This window comes from Martes martes (assembly GCF_963455335.1).
Source record: "Martes martes genome assembly, chromosome: 3".
In the NCBI taxonomy this organism is placed as follows: domain Eukaryota; kingdom Metazoa; phylum Chordata; class Mammalia; order Carnivora; family Mustelidae; genus Martes; species Martes martes.
The window spans coordinates 188,033,281-188,059,534 of record NC_137890.1 but is presented as its reverse complement, the minus strand read 5'-3'; the positions used below and the strand labels follow the sequence as shown (position 1 = coordinate 188,059,534).

Genomic DNA, 26,254 nt, shown 5'->3' with positions numbered 1-26,254 from the left:
ACCTTAGAGCTAAAGACAATAATACCAAACTCCATGTCAAAAATATATTTAAATCTCATGCTTTTAAACAAAAGATCTATGACGGCTACATTCCAGTTGCCATCAGACATTGCATCAGTCAGCTTGATATCCTATCTCAAGGACGGGAATGTTGTGCTAATTGTGGTTTCTGTTATTAATTACTAACAGCAATCCAGTTAATATTATTAAATTAGTATAACAAATATATTACAATATTTAAAATTAAGCATCACTCAAAATATTATTCAAAAATCAATACATTAAGAATAAAAATGAAAGCAGTCAAAATTATTCAACCAATATTTTGTCTTCATAGGGTGGTTTTACTCAAGGCATAAAAGAGAATTACATTATTTTTCCTCCTCATCTTTCTGAGTTTAGGAAGTTTCTTACTTCTATTACCATTCTATTTTTTTTTTTTAAGATTTTATTTATTTATTTGACAGGCAGAGATCACAAGTAGGCCGAGAGGCGGGCAAAGAGAGAGGAAGGGAAGCAGGCTCCCTGCTGAGCAGAGAGCCTGATGCGGGGCTCGATCCCAGGACCCTGGGATCATGACCCGAGCGGAAGGCAGAGGCTTTAACTTACTGAGCCACTCAGATGCCCCACCATTCTATTTCTAAAGGTACAAAAACGTACAGGATTGAGGCTCAAGTACCCTTTTAAGAGGACTGTCTTTATTTTGTTTTTTTATAATTAGTGTATTCTGGCAATAGTAGTAGTTGAAAAAATGCTGAAAAACCTGGGGGTAATAATATACGTACCTCTTGTCCTGTTGCAATAGCTGTTTGTACTTCCATCGTCCAAAAGGTTTGAGATACACAGAGCACGGTCTGTCCTGGCCAATCTCTCACCCAGTTAATTCGCATATCTTGTGTATAGGCAAGCATTGCAGCTCTGATTACCTAATTGGAAAGAAAAATGTGAAGGATCATTTTACAGTTTACTTGAGTGAGCTAAACAATGAAGAGCTAACCTCCTAAACAGATTAACTCATACTGTTCAACTTTTTACATCTTAGTCAATTACAAGGACTCAAAGCAGTGGTTAGACAATTTAAATTCAAGTTTATCCATGACAGAAAAAATACATTACATAGCATTTTATTTTGTTGATACGTGATCAATCTATGTGCACCATATTACATCAAATATTCATTTGACCAGTTGTAGCTGCAGATATCTTAGATGCTTTTGGATTGATTAAGCACAAGCAATTTTATTTTGAAATATAAATTTAAGTCATTCCAAATGAGATCTGTCAAATCTATCAAATAGACAATAATTTTCTTTGAACTTCATCAGATCCCCATTCAGCCATGGGCTCATGAATACACGCACACTGAGGCAAACCACACAACTCCTCTCAAGTTCATTCTGTGTTTCCAGACCTCACTTCTTAATCCGTAGTTAGGTGCCCGAGGCAATGATGACAAGCTCAGGTGTATAATTCATTTATGGAGAGTTAAGTACCAAGAATGTCAAGAAGTCTTATTTATGCTCTTTGCTACATGTTTTATGTCAAACTCATGTACTTCTCCTCCATATGTTTTCAGTGGATTGACATATCTACTTTTTCCACCAGGTACATTGAGAAACATTCTAATCTTTTCTGTGTATCAACCAAAAATAGTAATGTTGCCTGTGAGGTGATACCCACTTTAATGTTTGATTTCAGAGAAGACTGTCAAAATAAGATTGTTCTGAGAAATACATAAAGGATGTATGAACCATTCTGGATTTCTAGTCTAGCAAGATATTTATGGAGCTGAACAGAGATGAAGGGCAGTGTTGGCTATGGATAACAAAGAAAATTTCAAAGGCTGGAAGGAGCCACAGAAAGGGCAGGTGAAAATAAACAACTGAGAGATGGGAGGCACACAGAAAATGGAAGGGGCTGTACAGAAATGTCAAGGATGGAGTAAATACGTGTTCTAGAATGGAAGTACAAGAGATAGATAGAAAGTGTGGAAAGAACAAGAGGAAGACATTAAAATCTAAATCACAATTTCTACATAGTTGGATGAGGAGAAATATGATTATGAAAAGTTGTACAATATTGTGTGTAAGATATATTTATGTGCACCATATATAAATATATGTATATATACATATATGAATTTTTATATATATTGGAAATAACATACACATGATAATCTAGTAAGATAAAGGGGCAAACATGCCAAGAACATGACTTTTTAAATTAACAAATGACCCCAAATTCACTTAATTTAAGCATGCTTGACAGAATGCAAATACATACAGTAAAATATAGTAACACACATATCTCTCTTTGTGGTACTTTATGCTGCAGTTGAGTAACATATTTCAGTAACACAAACTTTTACATAAACATTTAGGGAAGATACTTCCTACACAATTCCTTTCTACCCCATCTAAACGCTCTGGAATAGCAACCAAAATAACTTTCCTAAGTGCTTTGGTAAAAAAAAAAAAAAATTAAAATAGTAGTTGTAATAGTATTAGGCCTAAAAAATGAGTTATCACTGTGCATATCAATTAACAAACCATATAACCAAGGCTGCTAAGTCGTGCTCAAAGAGGAATTCATCTACATTGCTTACAACTACATGTATGGGAATCTTATTTGTCAACATGTATCAAGGCCTATGAAGTCTCATCTCTTTGACCTAGTGGTCCCACAAATAAGAAGTTATCATAAGAAACAATTCAGTCAAAGAAGCCATCTGTATCCACATGGATATTTAATCCACAATAGGGAGAAATGACTTTACATCTACTTAAAAACTATTATGCAGGCAGATACTAAAACTATATCTAAGAAGAGAAAGAAGGACTTAGACACATGATATCCACTGAACACTTAGATTCTAATGAATTTTTTCAATAATGTGTGAGAGAATCTGAAAAATCAGTGAAAACTGTTGTTAAGACATCATACCATATTTCCTTCTCATTCTTGCTCTCATGATTCCCAACTCAATCATGATTTTTATACTTGATAAAGAACTTGAATGCTAAGTCCACATTACAGTGAAAAAATGAATTTAAGTGCTCAACTAATCTATATTTCTTGCCATGACTTCAAATTTTCTACTAATAAAAATAATTACAAATGACTGAGTTGGTGTTTTATGAGACATGGAAAATATGAAGTGACTGTTAAAGGAAGTATTTGTGATTTTCTAACATTTTGGTACATATTTTGTATATATACAGGGCAAAAAGATTCACTAGAGAAACATACATGCAGGGAGATTGATGTGGAACTATAGAGAGATGCATTCAAGGTAGGACTAAACATAGACTTTGTAGACCAAGGTGTGTTTGATTAATAATGAAAGAACTAGCATGTGGCTGCAAGAAATGGGACTTATGACTAACACCTAAGTTTTCTGTAGTTTCAATGGTATTTTATCCCACTTTTCAAGTGAATTGCCATGAAATTAATTTCATAGACCATATCTTTGTCTTTAAGCTATCTATTACAATTGAACTGGCAATTCACGACTCAATTTCTGTCTTTAAAAAAACCCAGTGCATTTATTAGTGATACATTTTTTTATATAATCTCCACCAAAATGGGGCTCAAATTCAGGTCCCCACAAGCCAGAGTCACATGCTTTGCCAGCTGAGATGCAGGTACCCCCAATGATACATTAATATTCTACAACTTTACCGGAAATAATGATAAACACAGTGAAGTACCTTGTGGATGGATTTAATCGTACCTTGTGGATGGATTTAATCATAACTCTCTCCAGCTCCACCAACCATTTCTCCACTTGGCCCCTGGCTTTGGCCGTTGAAATGGTCTCTGTGAGCTCCACAACCTCTCCTTCACTACTCTTCATGTGAGTGATGTCTAAAGTTTCTGTAAATTCTACTTTTGCAATTCCTTCAAAACATTTCTTCAAGTGAGGTTGTACCCTGTCGGGGGAAAAATGTTTAAGAGAATTAATCAAATTAAAGCAAGTCCTTATCTGTCAGTGTTCTTTGTGTATCAATCTTCATTCACAACATATAAATGTGCATTATGTGTTAGGCCCCTACTCGATGCTGTCGGAGATGAAACACTGAGGGGGAACAAAAGACATGATCCCTGCCTGTACAGATTACACAGTCCAGTAGGAGGTCATCATTAATTGAATAATCACAAAAAGATCTGCGAAACTATAATTATAATAAGAGCTACAGAGGAGACACCCGTGAGGTTTTGTTTCCAACACAATGAATCGAAAGATGTTAAAAGTAACGAAAGAAGCAAACCAATCTTAACTAACAGATAACACACTAATTGGAAGAATCTTCAAATGCACAAAACTACCTTTTTCAACTGGGATCTTCAGAGACTACTTACAAATTGTGAACTAGGTTTAGCACTTTACACGCTTCACAGTTTGCTAAATCAACTGCTTTGAAGGTTTTCAACTATAGTCATTGTAATATAGATGGGAGGGACTAAAGTCCTCATTTTTCTGCACATTACCAATAACCAGTTGAACTCAAAAGGCAATAAAGAAGCAGAATATAAAATTTCAGATGGAAATCTGAGCCTAAATTTATCTTTTTGTCTAGATTAATTATCTCCTACTTTGAAGGCACAAAACTGACAAATTTAATAAATATCCGTTCACTGTCTGCTATATACTAAATATACACATTCTTCTAAGGAATTGAGAATCAGCACTGGGGAAAAAAAGTCAAAAATCTCTGCCATCATGGAGCTTATATTCTGCTAGAGGAAATCAGACAGTAAACAAGTAAGTACATTACAGAGTTCGGCAGATTATAAAAAGTATGCTGCAGAAAAAGAGGGCAGAGGAGATAGTCCAGGAAAGGTGGCTAGGGAAGGCTGGAGTGGTTGCCATTTTAAATACAGTGGTCAGGGGAAGTCTTTCTGAGGGGCACACATTTGAGCATGTTTCCACAAAAATCTAGAGGAGGCCAAAGAAGTCATGGATATTTAGATAAAGAGCATCTTATGCAAAGAGGACAGTACACAAGAGAGGAGGCTGCCTCTTTTATAGTGGAATTGGAAGGACTGTAACAGAATGAACAAGAAAACTGGTGGGAGATACATGGGAAGGATAAAGGGAGACCACCTGTGTGGGTCATTGCAAGCCACTAGAAGAGTGAAGTGTTCTGAAAAATCTGTAAGAGAAAATAAAGTATGAAATCCTCCCCAACATGTATCACATGTGGAAAAATATCCCTCAATGATGTTATATTTGTAATAATTACATTGGTTCCTGATAATATTTAGAATGTTCTTGAACATAATTATATACATTTACATTTTACCTTATTTTAAAAAATTAATTTAAACAGATAAACACATAGCCATGTGTTTACATATATTACATTTACATATATTACACATGGCCATGTGTAATATATGAGTTACTTACCTAGTGGGATCTTTAGTCTCAGACAGTATCTCAAGAAGTTCATCATTAGACAAGAAAAAGAATCTGGGGAAGAAGAGACGTTTCTTTTCCAAATATTCATTAAGTCCTTTAAGAATGAGTTCCAAAAGTTCATTTGATTTTTTCAGCCTTTCCAGCATTCTCTCAATAGTTACAACTTGTAGAACACGTTTGTCCTAAAAATTAAAAATACCCAACTCAAAAATATTAGGTACCAGTTTTATTTGTATTCATATTACACAACTATGAGATTACATGTTTTTAACTGAACAAAGGTTAACCGAAATTTAAAGCGAATATTTTTTAAAAGTAATCCTGCATAGTCTAGGTCTAACTAACCTCTTTAATTAGTAAGAGTCATGTTGACTTGAACCATAACAATAATGCTCAAGTTTCTCATTCTAAGTTGGAAAGAGTGAGAAGCAGAAAATGAGTATGAAAGAGAGGAGAGAAGACAAGAGGGGAAGGGAGGGGAGGGGGTGCGGGGAGGAAGTGAGAAGGAGGGTGAGGAGGAGGGCGAGCACCGAGCCGCAGGCCTGGGGCACGAACAGCGAACTCACAGGAAGGATGAGAGAAACAACAGTATGACTTGTGTTCGCCTTTTACTCTTGGAGAAAAAGTATTTAAAAAATGATAAATCGTCATTATTTCAGATGTTATTATTATCAGTGATAAAATAAGACAAACCCTGTTTTATAACTGTAGATAAAACTGTAAGCGTTTGGGGGTGAAGAAAGGAGTTTCTGATAAAAATCTTACACTACAGTGCAATGTATTTGGCACGACACGGTAATACCGCTTGCTGAAGCACTCAAGTTCCAGAACCCTCTGGAAGCCAAGACTGATCTACCGCGAAGGCATGGGATTTCCGAACACTTTGTCACAGAAAAGTACCACTGTGAGCTGTTTGGTTTAACATTATTCAAACATGGTCAAGTTTTTAAAAGAGTTTCTTTTATGCTGTGGGACCCAAGATAAGACTTCTAACCAAGAGGTGGTCTTAAGAATTGATATTTTAAAAAAGTAAATAGTTTCTTGATTTATAAAACATCCATATAAATAACCACATCCAAATAAAGATTTATGAAAATCTTTAGAAACATATTTTTAAAATACAATCTAGATATCATTGAAATAAAATTCTTTTTACTTCTTTTGATGTCATCTAGGTCTAGTCTTGGTCTTTTAACTCCAAGCTCAGTGATCACCACTGACACCAACGACAAATAAGAAAAGTTCTTTTCTAAGTAAGCATCAATATGTTAGAAAAAGGTACTAAAACACATTGGAAATATTGATCACCGGGCCAAATAATAGTGAGATGATACTAGTATATTTATTAATATATGTAACAGGGCATTATAGAAAATTTCTAAATATTAAGAGAATGTTGTTTAAAAAATTAAACATGGAATTTCAAGATTAACTAATTTAGCTTACTTGTGGCACTCAGCCATGACGAAGAGATCAAAAATGTCAGCTGTAGATTGTTCTATACAGAAATTTTATACTTCTGCATGACTTTCTAAAATGTTTTTGTTAATGTACTTGGAATGTGGCTAAAAAGGAAAGATACATTTTCCTGGTTGTTTTGAATTTTATTTTTTATTTTATTTTTTTAAAGATTTTATTTATTTATTTGACAGAGATTACAAGTAGGCAGAGAGGCAGGCAGAGAGAGAGAGAGGAGGAAGCAGGCCCCCTGCTGAGCAGAGAGCCTGGGCTGGATCCCAGGACCCTGAGATCATGACCTGAGCTGAAGGCAGAGGCTTTAACCCACTGAGCCACCCAGGTGCCCCTTGTTTTGAATTTTAACAGTGTAACTTGGAAACACAGCAATTTAATCAAATAATACAATTATCATTAATACCTGTTTTCTCAATAAAACAGGTTCCTATGAAATATATAACAGATCATTCTATTCTCTTTAAAGAGACAATTTTAAAACGACATTTTCTTTCCTAACAGTTTTATGTTTAAATAGCATTTTTAAAAAACGCATGTAAAAAGAAGCATGACAAAGACTCAGATCATAATTTAAATGTGCAATTTATCCAGTCAAGAAAGGATAGAGGCGTACTCTGGTACTCCTAAATACGAAAACCAAAATGATGTTCTCAGAGTGCCACCTTCTGGTAACATGTGCCTTTCCTTGTTGGAAACAAAACAAAACAAACAAAAAGCTGAACAGTTGCTAGTAAATGTGAAAAACTCCTCTCACAAATTAACAACATTTGTTTCATTCTCAGCCAAAGAACTTATTGCAGTATTGCTATCTTGGATCTTAGGTTTGAAAGCTAAAGAAAAATTCTGCTATTTAAAACAACAGGTCCTATTTCTTTCCCCAAATATTACAATTACAGAAGAAATACCTCTGGAGGCACTTAACGTTAAAGTAAAAATTTTTTTACTGGATTCCTGAGGTCAAACCTACTTAGACAGATCAGCTCGATGAGAAAAAAACGTGAGAGCTCTGTATGAACAAAGGCAATAATCTATGTACCTTTGTATGTGGACTTCAAAAATAAATAATCTTCTCGTGACTGGAAACTAAAGAGCCTTCACTTTGTTCCTGTGAGAAGGGACCATAACAAAGCCTGCATCAGCTAAAGGAAAGCGCAGACCTGGTTCCTACCCAACAACCAAAGTTGTTACAAAGACCAAACCACAGAAAATATTGGAAGCCTCTAATATGGTATGAGCATGGGAAGCACATGGACACGTAAACACCTTCATTTTCTCTCCCGTCACTGTCTGTTGAAGAGACAGACAGACAGACAGATGCTACTGGGGGAGGGGGGGGGAATGGATGGAAGGGAGGAGGAGTTACTCCGCTCCCTCAGTTTCAGGGAGTTAAAATGAACAGTTTATAATCGGCCACTCTTCAGGAAAGCTATTCATCATTGTAAAATGAAACTGGCTTTAAGTTCCTTTAAGTTGTGCTATAAAATCTCGCTCGGCGGTAGGCATCCCATCACTCTCTGCTGACACGCGAGCAAACACGGATGAGGCGAGCCTGTAGACACACAGGGCGACTCAAGGGAAGTACAGGCTTCCGGGGGGGCACCAGGATGGAACTTACTAGCTGTGTTCTCGGGACATAACAGTAAGACGTTCTGATAGGAAGCTACTAGAAATTTGAAACTTTGTAGGACTCCCTTGACACTTTCATTACTCTCTGTCTCCTGGAAGGGAAGGAAAAGAATGACTGACTGTCATATATATATTTTTGTTGTCGGTAAAGGAATAATTTTACAAACTGTATGGGTCTTCTTCTGCTTCACAAGTGTCACTACTCTCAGCAGCTCAAGTGACAATCTACTGGGTGATTTACATACTTGTAAGATACCCATTAAACCTTTTAAATACTAGGAGAGAAAATGTGGATTCACATCGTTTCTATGACCCTGAGTTTAAAACTCTAACTTATTTCTCCCAGCTACAAGTTTGGACCTTGGGGTACAATGTCTTGCATATCTTTCAGGTTTCTTCCCAGGCTTCTGGCAAGGGAGGCTCAGTGATATGAGGGCCAGACTTCCTAGGGTCAATCCAACCGACCCAAATGTCCCCACTTCCGGTTGTCATCATCGTACTCCTTCTCGGTAAGCGATCTACCTTTTACATAATAGATCTGGCAAGGCTACAAATTAAATTACATTGTAATTTGCCGACCCACTGAATCAGACTCTGTCGCTCATTTTTGGCTACATCAAACTTGTAGCTGGGCAAAATAAGAGGCTCTTTGAGGGCAGTCATCGTAGCGCCTTAGTCTTCTGACTACGCCTTGAGTAGAGCTTCAAATTCTGAATTAAGCCATATCGTTCTTTAATTTCTCCAGTGCTTTTAAAAGAATTCAGGCCATCTCATATCCTTTTTATCTCAAATTCCTACCATACTGACTGATTCCAGCAGCCACCTGGCTCACCAGAGCATTACCCATAAAATAGACTTCATTCCAGGAGACCAAGAGCATAATTCAAGTAATTTTTGTACTGCTTGCCAGGTAGTTCCAGGGTTCCATCTTCAAATGGTAACTACATTCTCACCATCCTCAGCTAGGCCATATAAACAATCTAGGCCATATAAACTAGGCCATATAAACAATCCTAGTTCCATCTTTGAGGTGTTCGTACATTTAGTGCAAAATAGAATCCTTCTAGGTACATTAAGCAAAAAAAAAAAAAAAAAAGACACTTAACATAGGGAATGACACAATTACAAAATCATCAGAAGGTGTGGGGGAGCCTACTCCGAGCTCTGCCCCTGCCCCGATCGGGACAAAAGGATACCAGCACTGGCACTGCTGCATTTGAGGACACACTATGGTGGCTGTGAATCCAGGGCTCAGAAAGCCACCACCAGCGCTGCCTCTAAACACCTATAAAACTGATGACCAGACACTGAATTCTTGCTGGAAAAGAAGAAAAAAAGAAGTCACGTGCTCATGACTTGCCTGACAGCAGAAACAGCTAAAATGTCAACAAGATGTCTGCTGTTTCACATATGCTTTCCAACTCCCGAGTGAGTGTTTATAGTTGTCTAAATCTCATTCACTGCCCAAAACTAGATGCTAGAGCGTCTGAGGGAGGTGGTGTTCAGCCTTCCAGCTCACTAGAACGGAGGGAGATGGTGTGGTGCGAAGTGATTGTATTCACTACAGCAAAAAGAAAGGAAGAAAAACAGAATTGACTCCTTGAGCAAGCAGGGGGATGGTATTTATGTGTACTAAGAGGAAAAGTTTTGGGGAGAAGCTCAAGAGTGCCTTCTTCTGCCCGTATGGACGACAAATAAAGACTTGTAAAGGTCAAAAGTCAAGTCTGGGGGCGAGCACAGTAAACATGAAGGAAGATTATCCACTTCTTTCACCTCCCAACGGGGGGCAGTTAACTGGTTTCCATTCCCGACTCCAAGAGAATCCCTTGAAATGTTTCCAAGTGTCTGCAGAGAGAGGAAGCTGACATCTGACAACTGAAAGTCTGCTCCAGTGCGACCAGAGCAGGAAAGGAACCGCGGGAGAAGACGTGGTGGTGGAATGACCAGGTGAAGGAGGGGCAAAGGCCATGTGCTCACGGCTACCACGAGGTAGAGAAGGTGGATCCCACCTTTCTGCAAGCCCTAGATGAAATTAAGGGCTACAGACTCTGAAATACAGACTCGTGAAACACCTGGGGCCGTAGCCACCACTAGAAAGTCAGGTTGAAGATGCAGCCAAATCGCTCAGAGGATGCTCAAACCTGGGAGAGATGCTCAAGATAGAATCTGTTACCAGACAGAGCTTGTCGGGAGCTTCGCAGATCCATACTGAGTCAATCAGTGAACGTCGCCTGTCCACAACGTATCAAAAAGCTAGACCAGGGGCGCCTGGGTGGCTCAGTGGGTTAAAGCCTCTGCCTTCGGCTCAGGTCATGATCTCAGGGTCCTGGGATCGAGCCCTGCATCGGGCTCTCTGCTCAACAGGGAGCCTGCTTCCCTTCCTCTCTCTCTGCCTGCCTCTCTGCCTACTTGTGATCTCTATCTGATAAATAAAATCTTTAAAAAAAAAAAAAAAAAGCTAGACCAGTTGGGGTAACCAAAAGTAAAGGTACGACGAGTGCCTGGACCACACTGACAGGAGGCTGGCCATCTTATGACCACCAATGAAAAGGGCAGTCGGTTGGCTGGGTCAGTTATATCAGTAAATCCTCTCGTTCTTGCGCTCTTTCTTTCTCCCCCTCTTTCGGGTCTCTCTCCCCCCTTTACCTCCTTCTCTTTGACCCAGCACCGTGAATAAGCCCAGGATGGAGAGAAGTAGTGTGGGAGGGCAATCCCCCACATCTCTCCAACTTACTGGAACCTCAGCTTTACCTACTCTGCGCAAAGGAGAAGAGCTCCGGGTAGAACATGAAACTGAGGTTTTACAGCAGGTATAGCCAAGTCTTCATAGGCAAAACTATCATAATAGTGATTGAAAAATTCTGGAATTAGATTGAAAGGTCAGTAATGGAGCCTCTCCTAGGGAGACAGGGTCTTTGGTAGCAGGTTTCAAAACACGAAATTATCTTCCACATTCTTTATTTAACCTCCAAGTCATTTCTCTTGCCTAGCTCTAAAAGAACATTTCTTAGGAATCCTTCACATGGAAAGTGATGGCTTTTTGTATTAAACACTTAATCCAATGATGTCTCTACTACACAGGTCATCTCATTAGCCTTTCTGAGAAAATATGGACTTAGGTTTATTTTCAAAGCTTTGGAGAGTATGGACAAAAGCTGTCCTGAATACTAATATATGGAGAAAAAGAAAATGTAAAGCCAGTTCAGGAAGACAAGGAAACTGCTTATTTTGCAATAAGAGTAAGCAATATTTGTTTTGTTTTGTCTGTTTTTCTTTTAATATACAGTGTTTTATCAGTTTCAGGTGTACTTGTTTGTTTTTTAAGGTTTATTTATTTTAGAGAGTGGAGAAAGGGTCAGAGAGAGATAGAGAGAGAGGGAGAGAGAATCTTTACGGATTCCACAATGATCATGGAACCCAAAGTGGGGCTCAATCCCATAACCCTGAGATCATGACCTGAGGTGAAACCAAGAGTCAGACACTCAACCGACTATGCCCCCCAGGTGCCCGTGTTTGTTTTTTAATTCAGCAGTTTGATAGAATTGAAGATCTGCTTCCTTAATTTACTAGTTCAGCATAGCTGCCCTTTTTCTAGGTACTAAAATAACTATAAAATTTCCTTAGTAATATGGGGTTTTGAAAAGTATTTGATCAAATACCCAAAAAAAGAATGTATTTTTTTTATTTTAAAAATCATCTTAACTAGGAAAATACAAGCATCTACTGTTTGCTTTTTTGGGTAACCAAAAAAATTCTACGTGATCCTTTTTCCAGTGAAAATGTGTGTTGTAAGGGTTGTGACTTTTTGTAAGGAAATGACATATGAAAGGCTAAACTATTAAATTAAAGATGATTAAATGTATTACAAAGTGACTCACCAATAAGTCCTTTAAATATAACATTCCAGAGTGATTAATTTTATAAAAATTTGGTTTATACGGAGTTGTGTTTCAAGTATTACTACATAAAATGAAGTAAACTTATTAAATCCGTGTCTATCTTTTATTTTTCCTAGCAAATCATGTAGTTGATGTTGATACAGTATTAACCATATTTAGGATTATAGTCACGACTTTCAATGTGTTGTGTCGTGTGTTGTGTGTTGTGTTGTGTTTCAATGTTAAATAATAAAAATATGTGTATTTCTATTTTAAGGTAGGAAAATGTTAAGATAATACTCATCCTACCTTCCAGTATTGTATTTGATCAAAAAGACCAATGGAGAAATTTACATTCATTTAATGAATATAATTTAATAACTAATATTTCTTCTATTTTAATGTTAACCATGCCTTACAGGCAATAAATGTCTTTTGAATTGAACAAAAAAAAAAGGTATCTTTTTCAGGTTTCTAGCTTGGGAAACAAATTCTATCCTTAAATTGTCAGTTCAGTATTTGTGTTTTGATTGATTGCGTTTTGTTTGTGTTTATTGGTCTCTTTAAATTTGTCTTTACAACTCATTTTTTTTGTAGATACCTAAAGAGAAACTTATTGATGGAGTGACATGCTGGCATGTTTCCACTATAGTGCAGTTTCAGTGGTGGTCCCGCTCATAACAAGGGGGGCATCGACTAGAGAGGACATCAAGTGCTGCGTACCGGTGTCCTCCTGCCAGAGCATCCAGGAGGAACCACTAATAGAACCACAGGTCATTAAATAATGCAAAGTACTTTGAACCTCAAGAAGCAGTCAGGACAAAATATCTACTCAGTTTATGCTTCTTCCTCTTAGGATCCTAAAATAATATCTGAAAAAGGAATGTATGTGGGGGGAAAGAAAATGACTTATTTGGATTATTTCAAAAACAAAACTCTTGTCACTTCAACCAAATAATTACATTCTCAGAGATTTTCACCTACTTGCATAACACTTTTCATTATATCTCTCCATGTTTTATCCACAGTTGTGAATCGTCTTCCTTCCTCAGGCATTTGAGACATAATGTCTGGAGAACTGAAAATGGGCTCCAAATACAGCCATGTGGCTTGGACTTTGAGCCATTCATCCAGAATTTCCTGAAGTAGCAGGAGCTTGCTCTCCCATTCTCTGAGAAGCAAAACACAGTGGTTCAACAGAAAAATCAAGCAACGTTTCAGATGACAAAACTCAAAATGATCCCTGGGATTGTCAGTCCTGGATGCAGCGCCGCCATTCCCGCTCCATTCCGCTACCTGCTTTTGACAATAAATCGCTAAATTGGTTCCACAAGGTCTGTTTTAAAATAATAGCACCCACATTTATGTCTATATGGATACACGTGTTCAGATATACCGATCTACAAACGGGCTCGTTTCTGTATATACCACAGCAATGAACCTTACTGCGAATCAATTCCACGGCTAGAGGGCACAAACTGAGAAGGGAGATTCTGGAGACCGTAATGCTGCTCTCAGTGAAGGGCACTCTGAACTTCGTAGGAAAAGTAGTTACATCCAAGATTCATTTCCTTTAACATTCTTCTTTTTTTAAAAATTTGGGCCTATAAAGGCTTTATTTCCAGAACACGATATTTCAATTCAGAAGATCTAAGTGTCAATTGGAGAAAAATCTGCATCATCTAAAATATAATCCTGTGTCATTCATGGGAAGGAAGCATTTTTAATCTACAATAGTGATCAGTTCATTTCTAAATATGGAGAACAAAAATAATGACAAAAATATTTATCCTCAAGGATAAATATTATAATTACACTCTAAACTTATTTTTTTTTAAACTTACTATTTTATCAGCACAAGTCTAAGGTCTCTGTATGTATTTGCTCCCTCCTCACCATAATCTATAAGGTCTAGTGTATCTGTTTACCAGTGGGGAGACAAGGCACATAGAGAGAAGTACCCGGTTGAGGTCCACCCACTAATAAATGATAGAGGCAGATTTGAACCCAGATCGCTGCAATCACTATGCTACGAGAGACAACATAGCCATTCAGAAGGATGATCGGTCAGTGGCAACAGACCTTAGAGATGGGATAGCTTTATGTGTAGTTTAGTACATTACGCACCATTTATAATTAGCGACCTGCAATTTTAGACTGTTCAAACCAAGCCCTGTAAACGGAAGTCCTAAAAGTCACCAGGCGTTTTCACTTTTCTAAAATTACTTCAGCATTTATCAGTGAATTTGTTTAACATCTTTTCACAAGAGGAAACGAATGCCTCTGACTCCCGCCGTTCTTCCCTCTTTCTCCATCTAATCCCTGACTGACACGGAAGATTTCCCACTAGCCAATGATCTCATGGATAGCCCATGAAAGTAGAGTCTGGTTATACCACTTGCAGAGTGGTTAAAAAATTTACTCTCGATGAGCACATTCGAGCAAGCAAGGTAGGAGGCAGAGCAGCCTGAGGGACTAGGCCAAAGGCAGAGCATCCTCAGGGTTGGGATAACACAACAGTAACCAGAGGCGGACACTGCCAAGCGGCTGGCTTTCCCTTGTCATGAAAATTCTCATTGAAGATGGTAGTCTGATTTAGACTTTTTTAAGGCAGATATAAACTGCTTCATACAAATTACAAAAATTGAAAGAAACAGACAGGATAAGGATTTAATTTCAGCATCTGTATCAGATGCCGGAAACCCCAGGCTACAGTAGTAGCATTCATACTTCTGCACTTACCATAGAAGTGAAAATTATAGTAAGTGTTCAAGAATAATCTACGATAACCTAATTAGTATATTTGGAAAACGGCATTATCTTCAGTGTCATGGTTTATATGTCCTATGAGCTATGTGCAGAGATGTAAAGTTATTTTTGAGTTCAGTGTATAAGATCAGACTGTACACAATAAAAGTGAATATCCAGAGGCTGATTGTCCACTACCTTGGTTATGACTATCGATGACAGCAAAGGAGTAAGTACTATTCCAAATGCAAAAAAGATTATCACTCCTTCCAGCCAACTATTTAAAATATTAAGTATGAAAGGCAGAATCAATTTGCAAAAAGAACTATATATTACAGATAAGTGACAATTATGGTAACACAGCCTAAATACTGTCGTGTAAATATTACTTTACCTTATTTGTTTTTCATAAGGCTTAATGAAAGGAGAGCCTCGCATAGTTTGTGTTTTAATAATGTGGTCATCCAACAACATCTGGATTTCATCAACTGATGACAAAATAAATGTCCCGCTCTCTCTATAAGGAAGAATGACAAATTCCATTGCGTCCCACTCATTAGTCATCTTGTCCATGGACTTTTCAAGAGAATATTCTTTGCTAGCTGCTTCACTAATCCCTTCAAACCTATCCAGATATGGTTCCAAATCCATGTCTAAAAAAGTGAAGACAGTGGAGTCGTCTGCTGGCTGGAGCGGGAAGCCAACAATGTTGGACATGGCCTCCCAGTGCCGGGGACGCAAGCCAGGGTTACAGATCACTTGAATCAGAGGGATGTGCTGCTTGAAATCTTCTACCTTTGCTCTGACTTTTTTTGTCATTGCCAATGCATTTGGAGAATCGTGGAAGGTTTTTTCCAGCTTATACAGTCCTCTCCAGTAATTTCCAACGTCTGTTTCTACTTGGTCGGGGTTCACCTTATGATACGGTCCTTCGGTCCATCCCCGGTACTTGTTGCTAAATTCCACAGCAGTTTCATAGAGACGGAGGTAAGGGTTCAACCCATCTTGGATTTTTTTACGTTGAGGGTATATTGATGGTAGCCAACCAAACGCCTCTTCTTCAGCATTAAATTGCTCAATCTGGAAGGACGGGTATAAGGTATGTTATTCTAGAAGTGAATGATACTCAAAATTAATTTTTTAAAAATATTTTTATCAAAAGCGGCCCCAAGCTCTCAATAAGCCCCAAAGTTAAACTGAAATTAGGTCATAATCGAGATTTACTGAGCGGTAATCTATCCTATTTCTTTTTTATAACATTTTCCAGAGAATAGTATCTGGTTAAGTTAGTTAAAATAGGAATGATATATATTTAAAGAAGTCTCTGTCCATCCAGACATATTGAAGTTATACCATGATTTATTAATTGACTAGAACTTAAGTACTTTTAAAACACACAGAATTGTATCAGGTACTGTGGAAAATAGAGGGAAAAAGCATTATATTGCAAAATACCAACACTGAGGAGGTAGTATATAATCAGGAAATAGACATGCATATGTAGAAAGTGAAATTACAATTGTTCAACAATAGTAAGAGGCAATAGAAGAGATGTCTTAGAGTGGTATCTCTTTAATATACATGAATAGTATATACTAAAAATGCTATCACTCCGAGGCAAGAGATCATGGTGAATAGATGCTTATGTAGTGAAGATACAACCAGAGCTGGGTCTTGAAGACGTGTGTGGGATAAGAAGAAGCAAAGAAGGGGCACCTGGGTGGCTCAGTCAGTTAAGTGTCTGCCTTCGGCTCAGGCCATGATCTCAGGGTCCTGGAATGGAGCCCCGCTTCGGGCTCTCTGCTCAGTGGGCTTCTCCCTCTCTCTCTGCTCTCCTCCCCCATTGTCCCGCCCTCGCTCATGCTCACTCTCTCTCAAATAAATACAATCTTAAAAAAAAAAAAAAAAGGCAAAGAAAGCATTAATTTCCTCTTTGTTTAGTAGTGAAGTTTGTGAGGATGTGGATGGTTTAAAGGAGAAATCTGTAGATTTGGAAAGTGTGAGTTAGGTATATAAACTATGCAGGTTACCCAAAATTTCAGTGGCCACAGAATTCTAAAATCTACAGCTTCTGTTTTCTCTACATGTGTTCAGACTTTTGTGACTACTATAAACTATTTAATTATCTGAACTAATAAGATACTGAAATCCTTCGATGTAAGAAAAACGGGAAAGCATCATAATATGGTCTGTTTTCATATTTCCCCTTTTTATTAAAAAATGCAATTAAAAATCTCAAACATCTCCTTCGGCAAAGGGTATGGTTTTCCACCTCGACCTTCTTCTAATGAGAAAGCCGAGTTCTGACATAGCGATATCAGGGGAAAAGTGGCTCAATGGGAGAAGATAATGGGCCTAATTTCAAAACACAGCCACCAAATCTATACCGCCTTCGATGAAGACGGACAAACTATAATGAGTAAGCAGGTGCTAGCACATGATGGAAATGATTAAACGACGCAAAATAAAAGATAAGCAGATGGAAATATCACTCTATCTTTCAAATAAAAGGCAAAGGCCACTGAGATAACTACCAAAAGAAAACAGCAATGCTGCTTCTCCTCGAAGCATATCTATAAGATCTATTTTTGCCATTTATTATTTCCAAAAATCTTTAATTCCAGTACAGTTAACGTACCAAGTTATATTAGTTATAGGTGCAGAGCACAGTGATATTTGCACCATTTATATTATTCTCTCAAGGTACTTGAACTTTCATTTGAATCTATTTTTAAAAGGTGAATATACAATACAAACACAAAACTCTTTCTTCTGAACTCATTCATCCTCTTAAAAATTTTGAAATTATACCTTGTCTGCTGCTAAGTCCAACTTTCCATTCAGTGTTTGAGCCTTTTTCAGGTATCGCTGCACATCCTGAAGGTCTCCAAAGGAGTAAAATTCTTCTGCCTGTTTAGCATAACTCTCCAGTTCCTCCACAAACCGTTCACACCGTAACTAGTACAAACAATATTTGTTGTTAGGATTTTTTAAAGGTAAAACCCCTAGGCATTGCAAGAAAGTTCAAGTATTTGTAAAGATTATCAGAATTATTATTCTATTTTGTCACAGGCAAGATATAAGAGAGGAATCATCTGGAAGAGGACAAGGATCTAAAACATGCAGAATTTTTAAGAGTCAGGATTTAAAATTAATGAATTAAGCTTCCTATAATTCAGGAATTAGATAAAGTTAACTTTGTTTTATCAGTCTAAGATATTCTAACCAGTAAAATAAGAATGAGTTAAACAATGGTATTATTCTTTAGTATGCTAAAGAATGTGTGCTGACAAATGATTTATAAGAATTTTTTTTAATTCATAATAATCAAGTATGAGGCTAAAAGAAAGCTCCAGTTTTTTAAAGGCTATAACAAGATCTGTGGCATTTTTACAAACAACTGGAAAAAAAAACAGATTTTCTTTAATCATGTTCTGATATTCGGTATCTTTTCAATTTTTGGTTGCTAAAACAAAATACTCCAAGGTTATTTTTCTTGTCCTATGGACTCTCTTCCCAGGAAATGTGCAAGGCAAATATATCTGGATTTTAAAATCTAAAAACTCTAACTTTCCAACATAAAACAGGTGCATGGTTTTTGTTTTTGTTTTTGTTTTTAATGAGAAAAGCTCATTACAAAATTGTCATTGGTAAGGCACTCTAAGTTAAATGGCTCTAAAAATATAGCTCTTCATAAAATATTCAAAAGTCAAATCTGGGTTATTAAAAAATGGATTTTCTATTTTATGGATTATCTAGGCTGATTTCTATCTTCTTTAGTTCATGGAAATTTTATAGTTCTGGTCCAGTGGGGGAAGGAAAATGAGAAGATGAAATTCCTCAACATTATAGGAAGTTTGTAGAATAGTGTACTTTACAGCAAAGTATAAATAATTCTGGGCCACCTAACAGTTTGCTAAGAATCTGTTATAACTTCTGTGTCTAATATTTGTGATTCATGATGTTTTCTACAGGTTTAAAAAAAAATCTGAAATGACCTAAATGCACAACAGAAACACAGACTGTTTAAAATAAAAGTTTTTGGTTAAGCCTGTGAATTAGTCTCCCAGCATGTTCTGTCAATTAACCACATTTGCCGTAACGTGATTTGCTATAAGGGACATCTCTCCTGGCTGACCTGGCACAAGTCTCTTCACTTTGGAAACCTCAGCTTCTTCATTTATACAGTGAAACTGAATATACGAAATCATTTATCCAGACACAGCTATGGAGTGCTCCCACTATTCCCGTGTGTCAGACACCTCACTGGCCATGGGTATAAAGGGAGAAAAGGAACAAATGAACAGCCTCTATCAAAGGGCTGACCGTCCATGGGGGAGACGCACCTGACAATGACAACATCATGATCGGGTAATTAGTCCATGGAGATGTGTCACAGTGTAATGGAAGCAGAGAAGCAGCAGGACTGAGGTCTGGCGAGAGGAATTCTGAGAGAGTCACTTGAGTACATGAGAATTATGTGAGTGGGCCAGGGGTGCGCTCACCGGCAAATGGAGAGAATGTGTGAGAGAGTGGGGGTGTAGAGGGCCAGGGATCTAAAAGTTGCTCAGGGTTAGCAAAAAGTCAAGAATGAGGAGTGGAGGAGGAGGATGATCAGAATGGACAAGTAGATGAGGGGAAAAAACACAGACCATCTTATATGCAGGACACCAGAGAAGGTGAGAGTTATTGAATGTTCGAATGAGGACTCTGGGCACAATCCTTAGGTGATTTAGTGTGTGTGAGGGCACACTTCGCTGAGAGAGCTTTAATGTTAAATAAGGAAAGTAACTCAAAAAAGTACTATAAACTGTATAAGATAAACACTATTTTTATTAATGGTCACTTGAGGGCAGTATACTAGGATTTTTCACCCTTGAAAAGTCAAGACATGATAACATATGGAGCCAGTATGGATACCATCTTCCTCTGAAATTGATGGCATGAGAAAGTTTAAATATCTGACCTGTGACACAGAGCTGATGATGCCACATAAGTTGAAACTTAAGCATTTCCAGAAAATGAAAACAATTAAAAATATCTGGGATACCGACCTTAAGGCCTTCTTGATATTGTTCTGTTTTCTCTTTAATGATTTTCCTATGTTCATCAAAAATCTCATCCATTCTCCCATACCACTGAAACACATTATTATTGAGCCTAATGTCTGCTGGAGAAAAGTTGGTGCACTCAATGAGGAAGGCAAGGCAGTTTTTAGAATCCACCAGTCTCTGGCCCAGTTCAACCATGTCAGTTGTCTCTACTTTCTGAATATAAGCCTGCAGGAAGACAAAAGTTGCAAAAGGCATTTTAAGGAACAGCTTAAGTCAAAACATAGGCTGTGGAAATGCTATGTATAAAGAAGCATGAATATGCACAGACTTGTTGGAAATGTAGACTTTTCAGTTCAAGCTAGAAGACGGCAGCACAGTTTTCCTGTCACCGGTCCCAAGCACGTCTACACAAAAGCAGTGGGAAAAAAACAGAAAATACTAAACAACACATAAGAAGCACTGGAGGGGGCCCCTGGGTGGCTCGGCGGGTTGAGCCTCTGCCTTCGGCTCGGGTCACGATCTCAGGGTCCTGGGATCGAGCCCTGCATCTGGCTCTCTGCTCAACAGGGAGCCTGCTTCCCCCTTTCTGCCTACCTGTGCTCTCTCTGTCAAATTAAAAAAAAAGAAGAAGAAGAAGCAGCAGCCCTGGAAAACCAGAGAGTGTTACGGGTTTCTGGGAGAGATCAAGCAGGGTCATATCACCTATTCTTTCACGGTAGCATATTGGGGCACCTCCTAGTGCCCACCTCAGTGCCTGACACCTTGCCAGGTGCTGGCAATTCAGTGTGACAACCAAAAGACCAGGCAGGGCTTTGCTCTCAGAGACTTGTTGGGGGAGACAAGTGACAAGTATTCGTTGAATCACCACCATAACAAATGTCCAATTGCAGACTTGCAGCAGATACCTGGGCTTCACTTTTCCTAATTACAAAAACTAAAATATAGCTATAGGCAAATATAACAAGAAGTGTGCTAAATCTGTATGAGGATAATGATAATACTTTATTGAGGGACATTTTAAAAGTTCTGAATAAATGTGAAAACATATGTTAAGATGTAACATCCTTGAGATGTAAATTCTCCTCTAGTAAGTATAAAACCAAAGCAATTTCAATCAAAGTTGCATTGGCAATTTAAAAAACAAAATTCATCATAATTCTGACAGTCTCTGAAATCATAAATACTTAAGAGTAGGAAAGATAATCATGAAAAAAAATGATAGCAAGTAGCCAAATATGAAAATATAATACATAGAGATACAGTTATTTAAATAGTTCTTGTTCTGTCCCAGGAATAGAGGAGGAAGAACAGAGGTCAGAACTAGATCCATGTACGTGTGGAAATTGAGTGTTGAAAAGATGCATTTAAAATTAGGAGTCGGGGTGCCTGGGTGTCTCAGTGGTTTAAGCTGCTGCCTTCGGCTCGGGTCATGACCTCAGAGTCCTGGGATCGACCCGCATCCGGCTCTCTGCTCGGCAGGGAGCCAGCTTCCCTCTCTCTCCCTCTGCCTGCCTCTCTGCCTACTTGTGATCTCTCTCTGTCAAATAAACAAATACAATCTTTAAAAAAAAAAATAAATAAATAAAATAAAATTAGAAGTCAACTGACAGATCATTTAATAAATTATATTAGAGTAATTAGCTACTGATCTTGGAAAAAACTAAGATTCCTTGTTACCTAGGAGAAATACAAAGAAGGTACATTGTTAAGTGAAGAAAGTAACTTGCAGCAGAGTAATGATTTTGTTTTTGCAAAAGCAAATCTGTGGGAAGTGGTGGTGAATGCACGGCGTGTGTATGTATGTGTGCATGAGCACACGCAGACATGTACACATGTATGTGCACACACAGAGAGCTCTCTTTAAGCTCTTTTGACACATGTTAACTTATATATCTGAATAATATAAATGTTGAAGGAAACCTGCTTCCCTGCTGAAAAATGAGAAGACTGGCACTTACCTGTAACTACTTATATCCAGCTCCCCTTGTCTATGTCTACACCTCCCTATCTACGAAGCAAATGCTTCTTTTTCTCATGTTTTTAAAGTCCATTTAATCTTCATTTTTCTGTCTTTCTCTCTTCTCTCTCTCTCTCTAGTGTTATTTAGACTTAATACTGAGTTTATGTTTGGAAAGAGCAGAATTCACACTAAAAAAATCATTACTCTAAGGAAAGGAATTATGGGAAAAGATGAACTTCTGCTTCTGCTTTCTACTTTGTAAAATCCCATATTATTTAAAATTTTACTTTTGTAATAAAGAAGAAAAAAACAACACTGTCTAAAAGTCTTTCATTAATATATCATTCTAACAAGACTAAATATTATGTTACAAATCCAAACAAATAAGATGGGAACCATGGTGGTTTCCACAAGTAAATAAATATCTAACTGAAAATATACTTTTATAATATGATTAATCAGATTTCTGTGTATTCAAATGAATGGATTTTTATTTCCCCAACTGATAATGACTGATTTCAGTACTGCATAAACTGAGAAGTTATTTTACTCTTGTGTGACTAAACTTTTTTAAGATGCAGAAATATTTTAAATATCAGTTAATGAATCCTATTTGCTAATTCTGTTACAGATTGTTATGAACGATAGAAATTCACACCAAATAACTCCAAATTTGTAAATATTTCCAGTGATGGCTAGGAGGGTAAATAAATGACACTCTTCCTACTCAGCATTATTTTTTCCACAAGCATATACAGTTATGGAATTCTCCAACTACTTTATAATCATCCAAGATCAGAGTGTCACTTGACACCCTACAACAACTAATATAAAATAGAAAAATCTAAAAGTGATCATATACAGACGTGTATATCAAATACACATACACATGCATTCACATGCTAACACCAATCCAAGTACAAAAACTTTAAAGAAAACAGAATTCTTTTAGTTAAATGTTGATATGTAAAGTCAGTTCTAATGATTTAAAAACTTTTCTTTAAATGATTAATTTAAAGAATGTACATAAGCACTTACACTTCTTTTGTAATTTCTTGCCTATACAAAGTTTTGAATGATTTTACGTATTTTGCTGGGTTTGCTTACCTATTTTACAATCTAAAAAGAAAAGATTCTATTTTAGATCTTGGGAATGCTGGGTGGAAAATGGGGTAAGTCCTATAAAAGCTTGTTGTTATAAGAATGAAAAAGGAGTAAAATAAAATGGTGATAAGCTAGTTGTTTTATACTGTTTTACTTACCACTAGGCAGACTTCTAACACAGAAGGAACACCAAAAATGATTAAAGTGAGACTAACCTAATATTTTTAGTAGCATAAATCCTATGCTCAAAACTTATTTTGGGGGCACCTGGGTGGCTCGGTGGGTTAAAGCCCCTGCTTTCATCTCAGGTCATGATCTCAGGATCCTGGGATCGAGCCCCGCATCAGTCTCTCTGCTCAGCAGGGAGCCTGCTTCCCCCTCTCTCTCTGCCTGCCTCTCTGCCTGCTTGTGATCTCTCTCTGAATAAATAAAATCTTAAAAAAAAAAAAAACTTATTTTGGCAAATTACCACAGAAACTTTTAATGTATAACCAAAATAGCCTATAAAAACAAATTATTAAAGATTAAATATTTGATTAAAAAAATTAAGGATGGCCACATATCTCAGGTTGCCCAAAACAGTCCTGGTTTATGCCTATTAGCATGGTAGTAAGTATTAATATTGTTCCCAAAAATATTGGTAGACAGTACACAAACAGCTCTAATATTTCACCTCTCCCAATACCCATACCCTGTGGTATCTTCTCATGCTGTGGCCATGTGACTTGCTTTGGCCAATGAGATGTTAACTGCTGTGATGCACAGAGTCCCTTGAAAAGCATTTGTACACCTGGGCATGGTTTTGTGTCTCTACCATGCCGTGAGAACATGTCCAGTAAGCCCGCTGGAATTTATGAGACAAGTAGAGCAGAGTCAAATTGCCAAAGATAGGTTCGCTAGTCAATTCAACTGAGAACTAGCTGACCCAACTGAGTAAGTGACCTAACTGTGAGCAGAACCAGCCAGGAGCACCAGCCTGGATCACCAAACTGTAGACTTATGAGCTAAGAATAACAAAACAAAACATTATTTTAAGCCTCTTTTAACTTTTGTAGTGATTTGTTATTGTATTATCATGTTGATAATTAACTAATAACAGCTGGGGAAACAATTAACTTACACACATATGACTATAAAGTTTATAAATAATACCTTCATTTCCATTAGTTCTGCTGTATTTGGAGGAGTGCTAAGAGCTTTTTCAGCTATCTTCTCAAATTCATCACATAATCTGAAATACCAGACAAAATCAATTTATGTAACTAAGTTTTATTCTTAAATATATTCTTATATACTAAATGTGCCATTATGTGAAAAACAAAATAAGATGATCTTATCTATATGACATCTAAAAATTTGTGCCATTATTCATTCAATACACATTTAATGATCATCTCTTACATTTGCAACTATAATACTAAGTGACAGAGAGAGAGACAATTGTAGACGATGTAATAATGACTCTCAAGCAGTTCATAATCCTGTATAGAAAACAGGGCTATAAACGATCACTTCCAACCTAGAATTTTAGGGGCTCTACCAGAGATTTAGTTGAGATAGCACCAAAAAAGTAGTACTAAGTAAGGGAGTGATTAGCTCTACTTATGGCGAACAGTTAACATGGACCTCTATGCTCAGAAACCTCTAGTCATATGCAAACATTTCCTACTTATTTGGGTTGTAGCTCATATAATGAACTTACTGTGAGATTAAAAAAAAAAAAAAGTGGTAGAAGCTCAAAAAAGGCCAGATAAAACATGTAGAAATTTCTTAAAGAAGATTGACTGCATTGGGGTACCTCGGGGGTTCAGGCAGTTAAGACTTTGACTCTTGATTTTGGCACTGGTCATGATGTCAGGTCATATGATTGAGCCCTGCCTCAGGATCCCCACTGGGCATGGAGCCTGCTTAAGATTCTCCCTCTCCTTACCCTCTCTCTCTAAAAAAAAAGGGGGGGGGAGGAGGATGGCTGTGAGGTGAAGCAGAAAGAAACAGCGTGGTTGTGAATTTGGGTTGAAGTGGGGAGTGTGGAAGAAGAAGAAAGAGGGTTCTGAAGATGGTTGTAAGTTTGAGAGGCAGAATCCACAGCAGAGGAGAGATTTTTAGTGAGATACAGAGGACATGGGCAATGGGTAGAACCAGCTCCAGAAGGATAGGAGCCAAGGGGGTTGAGTCCATAGGCAGAGAGAACTTTGAATGGTGTGACAGACTCTTTCCCAAAAATATGGGGAGACAGGAATGAAGGGTTCTTGCAGAATTGAGGTGAGACACAGAGGGGCAAGAAGTCGATGCACTTGTATCTGATTGGTCCTCTAATATTCCTGATATGTCCCTTGTACATCCAGTGTGTGGTGAGAGGCATGGTTTGGAGAAAGAGGGGCAAAGTACAATCACACAACCTCAGAAGGGACAGTTAAGAGACAGAGAAAATAGCTATGAAATTAAAATAAATATTTCACTCAGCATGAAGAGCTACAAGTAAAAGACATTTTCACTATTCTCCCGGAACTTTTAGAGGAAAAGTGCTTTTACAGTTGAATATGGGATTCTGGTTCCTAGATTGGCTATGCAGGTACTTGTCCGGCTTCAGCCTTACCCCTCACTCCTCCTTCCTCTTTCCAGAGACACAGATCACTCCCAGTTCTTCAAATAACACCATCCCATTTTCTACATGTTACTTTTTCTAGCTGGAATTCTTTTATCTACATTGTTCACCTGGTAGACTCCCAGTACTCATCTTCTAAAATGAATTCACATATCATCTTCCTCGTAGTTTGCCCTGATTTTTCCCACTTGCCCAATCTCTGCTGTGAAGGACATGAATCACATCCTTCTCTGTTCTGTGTCTGTGGCTCACTACAGTATCTACCGAGCCTTACTGTAATTTACCGGTTTGTGTTTCTATTTCCCCTTTCTTCCTTCAGTTGTTATATTCATATTTAGAATATAAGCACCTACTCTTGTGCCTAATACAAGCATCCTTCAG

The 26,254-nt window shown here is 37.6% G+C and overlaps 1 protein-coding gene across 1 annotated transcript in view; it reads right to left on the bottom strand.

Annotated features, from left to right (window-relative positions):
* DNAH7 (dynein axonemal heavy chain 7) overlaps positions 1-26,254 on the bottom strand; it is a gene marked incomplete at its 5' end in the record, with an annotated part of 250,182 nt that overhangs the window by 176,842 nt on the left and 47,086 nt on the right. Inside the window, 8 exons of the mRNA XM_080799459.1 lie at positions 786-926; positions 3,734-3,932; positions 5,414-5,607; positions 13,387-13,573; positions 15,545-16,230; positions 17,962-18,108; positions 20,205-20,429; positions 24,421-24,499. Coding sequence (XP_080655585.1) covers positions 786-926; positions 3,734-3,932; positions 5,414-5,607; positions 13,387-13,573; positions 15,545-16,230; positions 17,962-18,108; positions 20,205-20,429; positions 24,421-24,499 — 1,858 coding nt within the window. The remainder of the gene's footprint in view (positions 1-785; positions 927-3,733; positions 3,933-5,413; positions 5,608-13,386; positions 13,574-15,544; positions 16,231-17,961; positions 18,109-20,204; positions 20,430-24,420; positions 24,500-26,254) is intronic.